Raw genomic sequence first — 11,972 nt, 5'->3', positions numbered from 1 at the left:
AAAAAAATTTAAAAAAACTTTTCATAAAAGCTTCAAATGAAAATTTGGTTTAAATGATTATTCTTAAAATGTTATTTTAGGTATTTCATCATTTTATCGGAAAAAAAAAATCTGGATATCAAAATTTCAAAAAATCATTTAATTTTGAAGTTATTTCAAATAGTTTTTCATTAAAATTATTTTTTAAATACAACTTTTTAAAAAAATTATGATTTTGCTTATGTTTTAATCTTCAATAATATATTTTTATGTTATAGAATGTTAAAATTAATTTTTATTTTATAAAAAACAATTTAAAAAAAATTGTAATATTTTGAAAAACATTTTTGAATAATCCATCTTCAAAAATACAAAGAAAAAATCTATTTTTCTAAAACTAAACCAAAGGGACCCTTAATGATTTCTTGATATTTCATTTGGATTGCAAAAACCCCTTGATTTCCTTGTCATAAAAATGTTTTATTCGAATTATGCGCGATTCTTAAAAAAATGATTAAACATATGAATTTTAATGATTAAATTAGTATCATTTATTAAAATACTCTTATTTATTATAGTTAGTAGAGTAGTTGAAAATAGTAAAAGTTAATAAATAAAAATATAATTATGTAAATAAATAAATAAATATTATATTGATATTCTAAATAGATATTTATTTTGAGATATTAAAAAAATACAAATGAAATATTTTTTATGAGAACGAAGAAGTATGTTTTTTCCGCCAAAGACACAAAATTAAAGACAAGTTAAATAAGTTAACCGAGCCAATGAAGGCAGGTAGAAAACCTAACTAACCTTCTTTTCTCATTAAGATTAATAAATAGAGCCTTATGCGGATTGGCAAACACACATAATATTGCAATTTCTATTTTCCTCGAATGGCAAGTTTTCAAATTTTTTTGGGTACAAATCCAATGATACAACAGAACTTACATGTCTAGGTCTAGGGATACAAAATGAAACAACAGGCATAAAACTAAACACTAGAAATTCTCACCTTAAGCCTTGCAGTTAAATGGCTCAAAATCTACTGCCAGAAATACTAGAATACACAAAAATGCACACAAAATTCAAAACAGCGTAGTACAATAGAATTTCAGGTCTACGAGATGATTATCCATCCGTTGTTAGCGTGAAAGCAAGAACAACGATGGTGAGTGCAAAGCAAATAGTGACACCACTAAATAACCGTGCATACTTAAATGCAGTATGATTCTTGCTCTCTTCATTGCTTACGTCAATATCTTTGAGTAGTTCTCTTACTTTATCAATGTCCGAGTCTTTTGATGCTTGGATGAGTCTACTTTTAATCTTCTCAAACTTAACCAGATTCTTATTTCCAGATCTAACTTCATGTGACCAGATAAAACCTGTCATCTTCCACAGAAGGATCCCCACATATATGGCTACAATGCAGTCTACAGAGTAGTGATGGCGTTCTCGAACTTCTCTTTGGGCACTGTGCGCTACAAGAAGCCATACAAGAACTGAACTGAAACCTCCATACGCCTCCTGCAACCATTTTTTAACAAATAGAAGTCACAAATTATGCTTCAACTTTAAATCAAATGCAAATAACCTCGAGATTATGAGACAACGCATTCTTGCAAAGTGGCAATGGACTTCAAATCTTACTGTCCAAGCCATGGCTGTAAGTACAGCAACAAGCATGTGGCCACTGTATAGGAGGTCATTGCAGCCACCTCCAGCTTTCTTCAACAGACTGAACCATGAAGGTCCTTCTGAAGCAGTTGGTCGCAGAAAATCAATCAGAAAGCTCATGAAACCCCACTGTGGTCGGTAGTCACCAACTGGTTTTCCAATGTCAACTATGAAAGAAGAGTATGTTAATTTTCAGGACTTTCTCACAGAAGCAAAATATCTGTAAAGGTGGAAAGGTTCATATAAATGTAGAGAAAAGTATTAGCATATATTATAGACATTTGTTATCCAGCTTTTCTAATTTTGAACTTTGAAATTATGGATGATACATAAATAACAAAAACTAAAACTCATATGGTCATATAAGAAACCCAAAGTGGTCTGAGAACAAAAGTTTATAAAAGCAAAGTCTACAATCCAGTGAAAAACAGTCTGCATACCATAGGCTTGATCAAGCCTTAACACCTGGCTGATAGCATTATGATCCGAAGCATAGGGCACATAATATTTCTGAGCCCATCGATGAGGATATCCAGGAACTCTGAACCGAGAATTAGCGCACCAAGGACGAGCTGACGGAAGAATCGTAGATGCAAAAGTTATGGCACGAAGAAGGCGTCCAATTCCCATGGTAAACATGTATCTAGCACCTAGTCCAAGGCCAGGAGCTTTTACCGAGCCAAATAGCACTGAGAATGCCAGCATCATAAACAACATCAAGAAATGGTGCAATCCAATAATACGAGCTCTTAATATCTCAACAATTGGAGCAGGAAGTTTCTCATTCATTGCCAAGAGAAACCACTGACCAGTGTCTGGAAGAGGAGCTGTATTCCTATCAGAAAAAATTAAGTATATAAGTTTCCTTCTTTTTATCAAATATAGAAATGCAACAGCCGGTTGAAGTTATGTTTATGTCAATCAAATAAATCAAACAAAACAGCCATAGCTATAGAAACATATTTCAGATCATAGCTATTTAGCACCGCGCCGACACATGTGGTTTACGCTGAATCACTTTTACTTTCTCAAATTACTATAATTGATCAACCACAAACTAGAAGTTACCATCAAAACTAACCAACATAGTTACATAGATCTCGAGTTTGAAAAATCTTCTTTGGATGCAAAGTGTTGAATTAGTGATTATGTAGATCTAAATTCAATAAAATACTAAATGATATTAATTGCTAACTAAAATCTTCATAATAAACTAAAATCTTCCTAATAAACAAAAATCTTGATAATAAATGTTTGGATTTCATTCTTAGATTCTAGCACAAACATTAAATTCAAAATTAATCTAGCTCAAAGAATCGTTGCTAATAGAATAGGTTAGATTAGATCTAGTTCACGAAAGTTGTTTTAAAAAAGAAAAAAAAAATTATGATTCGCGCAACAGAACGAATGGTAGTTACAGGTGCCAGTCGAGGCCGAGGACGGCGGTGACAGATCGAACGGAGATGGCTTCGTAAAGGAGAGCAACGAGCATGAAGAGCATTGAAGCAACGAAGGGAATAGCCGAGCGGAACTCGACGGACCAGTGCCGGTAAGAGGGGACTCGAACGACGGCGGCGAGGGCGAGGATAGACCATAACGCCGGTTGCAGACGCGAGTGCCACTTCGGAGATAGGTGGCGGAGGTAGTCAACGGCTATATAGGACATTGCGGCAACGCCTAGGCCGGCGTTCTTTGCCGGCCACGGCATTGAGAAAATGTGAGAGTGAGCTGAAGTGAAGGCGGGGGTTGGGGTTGCCAGCCATTGATTGGAAATTAATGTTTAACCATGGGACCCACTTTAATATTTACCGTCAGCATTTATCCGCAACGAGATTTTGTGTCTCGTTTAGAAGAGAAGTTATGAAGAGAGGTATAGATACGAGAGAATGAGAAGAATAACAAAAATGAGAAATAAAACATATTTGAGATATTTGCTATTTTGAGAGAAAGAAAAATGAAACGCTTAATTAGGTATGTGATTATTAACTTAATTTCTGATTTCATGTTAATTTCTGATTTAGCAAATGTTATTATTAAATCTCTCAAAGCTTGGTTTAATTGAGTATATACAAAGAAGAAGTAAGAGAAGGGAAATGTCATTGCCAAGAGAATTGTATTCTTCTATTTGTTATTGATATAATAAATTTGAATATTAGTAAAAAAAATTGAAGGTCGTAAAAATTATTTTAAAAAAATTACATTAATAAATTATGTAATTTGTTCAAGTGGTTCGATAATAACATTATTGATAAAAAAAGATTTAAAGATTGAAAGGCGGGAGAATAAAAAAATTTAAATTGAATAATGAGTCGGATAACACAAAAAGATGGTTAAAAATATCAATGATGCAAAAATTGTCTATTTATGATTTACTTAAGTATTATTAACATTGTTTTTGACTAGTGATAGAGATTTATCGGAGGAGGATTCAATCTATTTGAGATAGGATATTGTATTGCTATTTACGGTGTTATAGTAATAATGTTATTGCTCTTGAATATGTTTAAGGTGTTTTGTAAGGTATATTGTAATCTTTATGTTGTAATTATTTGTTGAAGTTAATGTTATAATATTTTGATCAAATTATATTGTGAAGGTGTGTTATATAAAATCTTTGTAATTATGTCATATAAAACACATATAATTCTATTATATAAGAGCATGTGACACATGTACACCTTTATGCATCATATTGTATCATTCGTTAATTACAACAACTCTTTGGATCATACTAAGTTATTGAACATGTAAATTTGTGTTATCATATTATGTAACAAAATCTCAAAAAGAAATTGTTATAAAACATGTACGATACTAATTAACCATCATATGTTACATGAACAACTTATCTCAATTTGACAGACGACTTCATAATATTGTACCATTGTTCTATCAAAAGTTGACATTAATAAAAGATCACATCAAAGTTAAACCTTAGGTTGTGACTTAGTTGAAACACATTTCATCAAGTTAAACCAAAAGTTATGGTTATATAGAATATTGTAGCAACGCCTAAGCCGACTTTTTTAGTCGGCCACGACATTGAGAAAATGTGAGAGTGAATTGAAGTGAAGGATGGGGTTTGAGGTATCGGACATTGATTGGAAATTAATGTTTAACCATGGAATTCACTTTGATATTTATTGTTTGCATTTATCTGCACTTAAGGATTGTGTCTGGTTTAAAAGAGAAGTTATGAATATATATGTACATCCCGAAAATTCTGGATAACTGAGATATATATCTTCAGTGTTGGATGAAATGGTCGTGTAAGATCCCAGTCAAAACACATAGACCATGCATACTTAAATATCGGAGGGTCGGGTTGATCACCCGCCGCAACGGTTAAAGAGGAAGTCCAAGGGTCGCCCAGAGATTACAAAATTATTATTTGTCTTGTTGCATCGCTCATTCATAAATCATTTTAATGTTACTGTTAGAACAAGATTTGGTTCTGCATCTATACCTTGAGTTTTGATGATAACAATGTAGTATTTGTGTGACAATAATTTTGGTACTCTAATGATTTGTTATTGTGTAGTTTTAACAGTCAGTTCTGATTCTGAGTATATGACGTACAACGTTATCAATTTATGAACATTTATTCTGAATTCCGCTTTTGCATTGTATCACTCAAAGAAGTTCTGAAAAACGTCATGTTGTTGTTGCAATGTTGTTTCTGCTTCTGCACTGACTCACTCCTGAAAAGTTCTGAAAATACGTTATGTTGTTGTTGCAATGCTCCGTTTCTGCTTCTGGATGTGACTCTGATTATCAAGCTTCTGAAGAATGACAAGCTTCTGAAATTTTGTTATTTAACTGAAGACTCTAAAGATCTCAAGTTAAATGCTGACATGGTCAAGGTTTTGACTAAAGACTCTAAAGTTTTGTTACTTAGCTGAAGACTCTGAAGATCTCAAGCCAGACGTTGACGTGGTCAAGGTTCTGACTGAAGATTTTGAAGATTCTGATTTCAACTGTGTGTTTATTCTTTTCATACTTCATCAACTATTCATCAGAAGCCAATGAGTTTGAAGATAAGATCAAAAGATACGTGATCAAATAGTACATGGTATGAATCAAAAATATTCTTTCCACTATCTGAAAACGTAGGCGAAGGACAATACTATTCTTCACACATGTCACTAATCCGTTAGTAGACAGCTGCTCTTTTGATATTCTCAAATTACCCTCCAACGGTACCTTTCTTATGCTATATAAGTGTTAACGTTATCTCTACTGCTACAACTTGAAAAGCTTGTTTTCTATGTGAAAAAGCTATCAACTTTGTGCATAGTTTTTCTTTAAGTGTTTTGTATTTCATTTGTGTAAAATATGCTTGTGTAGAAGCAACTTGTAACACAAAAAACTTTATTCAAACTATTTATTTGTATTTCCTTAAGGAAACTAGGTTTTAGTCGGATCCTTGAGAAGACAAAGAAAGTTGTTCTTTGTGTTTGTTATGTAATTTGTTTGGTTATAGTAGATTAAGTCCTTGGGTATAAGGAGAAATCACCTTAGCGGGTGGACTGGAGTAACTTTGATTTCAAGCGAACCAGGATAAAAATACTTGTGTCTTTATCTCTTTGTTCTTAGTATTATGTGGTGTTTTTGAGTTTGTAAAAAACTTTTGTTTTAAAACCCCCCCCCCCCCCCCCCCCCCCCTTGTGTTTTTCACACCTTTAATTGGCATTAGAGCTTCGGTTTTGATTGTGATAAATTTTTATTAACATTTCACCGTGTCCAGTACCGATCCAATTTGTGTGAGAAACAATGGTCGCTGCTAACAACAATGTTGTCGTTGCTAACAACAATGAGAGAGATCACTACAATGTTAAACCACCAGTCTTTGATGCTGAAAAGTTTGACTATTGGAAAGATAGAATCAAAAGTTTCTTTTTGGGATATGATGTTGATCTCTGGGATCTTTAATCGATGGCTACGTTCACCCAATTAATGTTGAAGGAAACAATATAACAAGAAGTGCTATGACAGATCAACAAAAGAAGGATTTCAAAAATCATCATAAGGCTAGAATGATATTGCTTAATGTTATCTTTTATACTGAGTATGAGAAGATAACTAACAGATATTCTAGTAAGTCTATTTTTGATTCCTTGAGAATGAATCATGAAGGGAATGCTCGAGTTAAGGAGACAAAGGCTTTGGCCTTAAACCAAAATATGAAGCATTCAAAATGGAAGATGATGAAATCGTTGAGACTATGTTCTCAAGATTTCAGATGTTGGTCACAGGACTCAAGGTTTTGGACAAAAGGGTATTCTATAGCTGATGATGTCAAGAAAATCATCAGAAGTCTCCCCATAAAATGGAGACCTATGGTAACTGTCTTGAAGTTGGAAAAGGACTTGAGCAACATCAGTTTTGAAAAACTTATTAGTTCTTTGAGAAGCCATGAGATAGAACTCGAAGAAGATGAACCCCATAAGCGAGGTAATCTGTTGCTTTGAAGTCCAAGCCCGAGAATACAAGGGCTTATCAAGTTGAGGAAGAATCAGAAGATTCTAATGAAGACTCAGAAGATGATGATGAGTTGTATTTGATTTCCAAGAGGGTCAACAGACTCTAGAGGCATAGGCATAATGGAAAAGGGAAGTTCAGAGGAGCTAGTAGGACTGTTGGTCGTTCTAATTCTTCATCTGGACCAAAGAAGCAAGGTTCTGTAAAGATGTTATCTGCTACAAGTGTAAGGAGCCTGGCCACTATAAGAATAAGTGTCCTGAGCTGAAGAAGGACAAAAGGCCCAAGAAAAATTTCTCTAAAGGCAAGAAGGGGCTAATGGCTACATGAGACGACTCAGAATCAGAAAAAGAAGATTCTGATGAGGAACAGGCCAATGTTGCATTGATGGAAACTATAACTGATCTAGAAGGTTCTGAAGAACCAGAAGACAAAGTATTGTCAGAATCAGGCTCTGATTCTGAAGAGGTATTTCCTAAACTATCTCGTTCTGATTTAAAGTAATGTCTTTCTGAAATACTGGAAAAGTACCAAAGTCTTCAGAGTAGGTACAAGGACCTTAAACAAGTCCAAGTAGTTGCTTCTGAAACTCGTGGTGAGATTGAGAAGGACATTTCTTCCTTAAACGAAAAAATATTTTCTTTAGAAAGTAATAACTATGCTTTGAAAATTAAAATTTCAAAACTAGAGGAAGACATGAGGTAAAAGCATTATTGATCCCAACATGACCTCCACCAAGTGAATGGACTCGTAAGTCAACTTGCTAAGGAATAACTCCACACCAGACGACGAGACTACGCCATTCTCCTATCCTAAGTGTACTCGAGTTCGGGTATAGAACTCATCTCACAAAGATCACCAAGCATACAAGCAATGAATATAACAAGCAATTCAATCATTACATACAATACAGTAATCCCAAATTGCACAAAAATATGTCACAAACAATATAATACAACAAGGGTGAAAAGTTGGCAAAACCCACTAGGGAAGATCCCCAGCAGAGTCGCCACTTTTCTGTAGCGGTGTATTCGTTACCATTGGAGATATTGACTAAATCCAAGGTAAATCATACAAAGTCGAGTCTCCACCGCACTTCTATTTATCCAAAGGAATGGTTAGAAAGCGAACAAAAACCTAAAAGTTTTACAAACAAAACTAGTAAAAGAAACAGAGATCTGGGTAAGGGGGTTGGTTATGCAATGGGAAGGTGTTATGCACCCAAAACATCCTAGGTACTCCTAGGGAGCCCTTATCACACTTGTGAAGGTTATTGTTTTTGTGAAAATTTTATTTGTGCAAACATGATTGAAGAGATGAGAAAAGAATATACAAGTTTATTTATATTTTTGTGTTTGGATGGATAAACCCATTGCCTACGTACCCTCTTATAAAAAGATTAGGATCAAAACCTCGTAGTTCGGGTAAAAAATCTCAAAACAAATGAGTGGATTGATTGGTCCAAAAGCCTTAAGGTCTTTTGTTATCAAAGGGAGAAAACTCAACCTGAAAAACCACAAGTCCACCATGTGAGGATAGCTTCAACATGCTAGTGAGGGGTTAACCCTATAATAAGCATGGAAGGCTCATTGTCCATCACTAAGGACAAAGGTGAGTATTACATCTACCACAAAGATAACTCAAACCTAATAGCTAAAGGTTATGGAAAAAATTTGATTAAGAAGTGATCATTGAAACCACAAAAGAAACATTTGAATGGGTTATATTTACCAATTAGAAGTATATACAAAAATGGTCAAAGTTGACTTAAAGATTCAATTCAAAATGAGTGTTATGAAAAGAAAGTTTGAAAATCAAAAGCATAAGGCTTAGGTTTCTAATGTTGAAAACAATAGTCAGATGTTTGCACAAAAAGGGTTTTGGCTTGGGTTAGGGTGGAGAGATGAAGATGAAGGGATAAGTCTTAAAGAGAACAAAAAGGTGAGGGATATGAAATGAAACCACATTAGGAGTTCCTCTCTTGAGATCATATAGATGATCCAAGTAAGTTCCCATCCTTAGGAATAAGCAAGCACAAAGCATAAGCAATCACACAAGTCTCATACGAGATCCTCAATGTATCTTGTAACTTCCACATGGACGAACATGATAATGATCTTTCAGTTAAGCTCAAATGGAAACTCCTAGTCGAGAGCACACACATCAAAAGTTCACAAGAAAACAAACATCACACACTATATACATACAAAAGGCTTCAAACAATGGGTAGGCTTTAGTCAAGAGGGGTCATGTCAACCTCGACAAACAAGCCAAACTGTACAAGGGTAATTTGTAGCTATTAACCACTAACATTGAAAGTTAGGGTGAAGCTGATCAAAATGGAAATGAGGATGAGACCTCATGCTCTTAACCCTGGCCGGGGTGAGCTCATGACAAAGAAAGCGTGGGGATCCAGAAAGTGAGATCCTATTCCACTTGACAGACACTGGACAAAGATCTTGGGTACATGTTCAGAAGCATCAACACGTAGTGCGAGCATAAAGAACGACTCACTGATTAACAGGGGATTGACTACTAATCCCTTTTATCCGTCAATTGCCTTAACTCTTTGAGGTCTTATCAAGTAACGCATGCCTCACTTGGAGGTCTTTGGCACAATTGTAAACAAACACAAACAGAGCCTCTGAAGGAGGACTTGCCAGCAAAATGCCTGCCAAAAAAGGTGACAGGACTTCCAGACTACATGAAGTAAGAAGATAACAACCTAAGTGGTGTATCAACCACAATCCAAATCTCAAGCAAGAGCTAAAAGCAAGCAACTAAGGTACCTGTACAAAAGCTAAACAGTTAATACTTCAGTCAGAAAACCAACAGGCAAACAGTGAAACCATTCACAGTTGCACAACTCAATGAACAATGCTCAAGAACTCAAATGAACTCATGAGGTCAAGCACATCAATTAGAACCTACAAAACAAACACAAGTTAGAACTCAAATCATTTGCATCTCACAAAGTGAGAACAAATCAACCATCAATGCTAAATGTCCAAACCTGAAACACAAAGCACAGTTAGTTTATGCACAAAACACTAGTACAAAGACTAAGTTCAAAACCAAACCAAATGATCAAAACAGAACTCAATCTTCCATATAATGCACACTCAAACATTCTATTTAATGTCCTAAAAAGGACCAACATCAATTCAATAAGCAAATATCTCAAATGGCCTATGCTACGCAATGATCAAAAAATGTGCACAAAGTGAACTTCCAATTTAGAAAATTCACATCAAAACAGAAATGCATGCAATGACTTTGAGATTTTTTATGCAATCTCCTTATGTCATGAACAATCATTATGCAGAAGATCAAATCCAGAAAGTTTCAAATTCTATGTGATCAAAAATGCAACAATCCAATGTAAAAAATGTGACACAAATTGTCACATTTATCTCCATGTGTCAAAAATAATGATAGCATATGAGAAAAAAATCCAAACCAATGATAAAAAATTCACATCATGTATGAATATTAAGCACACAAAAAATTGGATCAAATGGCTCAAAGATGAAGATTTCACAAGGCATTGAACACAACATATCAAATTAACACCACATGGATTCAAAAATTCACAAATCAAAAACCAGACATCAACAATTCCTGAAATTAATACCAAAACATAATAGACATTCATACAAAACCAGGAAAAAAATTGGATCATTTTTCTATTTTTTATGATTTTTCTAAGATGAACAAAATAAATGGAATATGCATGGAAAATATGGAGGGAAACAATTATTTGAATTAAATTCAGAAATAACATCAACCACACGATCTGGATGCACGCTCAAACCAACGGTCCATATTCAAACATCAAAGCGCTGCGTTTCATTAAACGCGTTGGCATGCACAATCAGCAGGTCAAACATGCGTGGCAAGGTCAAACGTTTCACAGCCAAACAAACACACACGCAAGCTCCACATGGCAAACAGTCAGCTAACACGCAAGCAAAACCCTAGCATTTACAGAGACGCCGAAGCTAAGCTCCGGTCATCTTCTCCGGCCAACTGCACGGCGGCTCAGGCACAAAAATTTCCAGAAATCACAAAGGCATACATCATTCGAACCATTATTCAACATAGAATCCAAATATCACAATGAATCTTCCTAATTCCTCCTAAATTTTCCAGATCGAATGAAAACATTTATGAAATCAAAACTTTCAATCAACATATCATGCTCAATACTCAACCATTTTCAAATCTAATCATACCTACAAACTCTACTAATCAAGATCTACACATTTATGATCTTAAAACAACAAAAAGAGATGATGAATTTGAAGTCACCTTGAAGTGGAAGCTGCTGAATTCGTGTTCTCAAGTGCTTAAAAGCTCCAGATCTACTCCACTACACTTGCCTTGAAGCTTTATGCAAACAGGATCACCTGAAACCACTTGAATCCTCTTCAATTTTCGAATTCCATCAACATGATATTGCTCTTGATCTGCATGAAATCTTGGTGAATTGCTCCAAGTAATGGACGAATCTTGCTCAATGAAGCTTCAGGAACAAGAATATGCAAAGAGATTTGAGAATTGTGTGAAGAAAATCCAAATTCGAAGTGAGAGAAAATGGAGGGAGTTTTCAATTTTCAGATCTGAAATGCTTGTTTTCTGCAGTTATGATTAGGGTTTGGCTTATATACTCCATGCTAATCACAATGATAATCACATTAGCCTTTGTTTAATCATGATTAAGGAGTATTGGAGTAAGTTGCAAAAATGCAAAATGAGGTAGCATGGCCAAAACACACGTGTACAGACCCATGTTAAGCTTGGAATTCACTCAAAATCATCCAATGGTC

At 34.7% G+C, this 11,972-nt stretch overlaps 1 protein-coding gene across 1 annotated transcript; it reads right to left on the bottom strand.

Moving 5' to 3' along the window:
• Positions 1 to 837: 837 nt before the first annotated feature.
• On the bottom strand, positions 838 to 3,498 carry LOC127092187 (protein PHLOEM UNLOADING MODULATOR). Its single transcript, XM_051031013.1, has 4 exons — positions 3,081 to 3,498; positions 2,103 to 2,497; positions 1,636 to 1,829; positions 838 to 1,512 (listed from the first exon to the last, which is right to left on the bottom strand). Exons 1-4 carry the CDS (start codon positions 3,368 to 3,370, stop codon positions 1,114 to 1,116), a joined length of 1,278 nt encoding a protein of 425 aa, XP_050886970.1. The 5' UTR covers positions 3,371 to 3,498; the 3' UTR covers positions 838 to 1,113.
• Between the last annotated feature and the right edge of the window lie 8,474 nt (positions 3,499 to 11,972).

Source organism: Lathyrus oleraceus, chromosome 6 (assembly GCF_024323335.1).
Source record: "Lathyrus oleraceus cultivar Zhongwan6 chromosome 6, CAAS_Psat_ZW6_1.0, whole genome shotgun sequence".
Lineage (NCBI taxonomy): Eukaryota > Viridiplantae > Streptophyta > Magnoliopsida > Fabales > Fabaceae > Lathyrus > Lathyrus oleraceus.
This window is presented reverse-complemented; position numbering and strand designations above follow the sequence as displayed.

Excerpts from the sequence above, each read along its gene's own strand:
- LOC127092187 (XM_051031013.1), bottom strand. The coding sequence starts at position 3,370 with ATGCCGTGGCCGGCAAAGAACGCCGGCCTAGGCGTTGCCGCAATGTCC. Across the intron at positions 2,498-3,080 it reads CTCGGCCTCGACTGGCACCT|GAATACAGCTCCTCTTCCAG; the intron begins GTAACTACCATT and ends TTTTTCTGATAG. Across the intron at positions 1,513-1,635 it reads TTACAGCCATGGCTTGGACA|GAGGCGTATGGAGGTTTCAG; the intron begins GTAAGATTTGAA and ends AAATGGTTGCAG.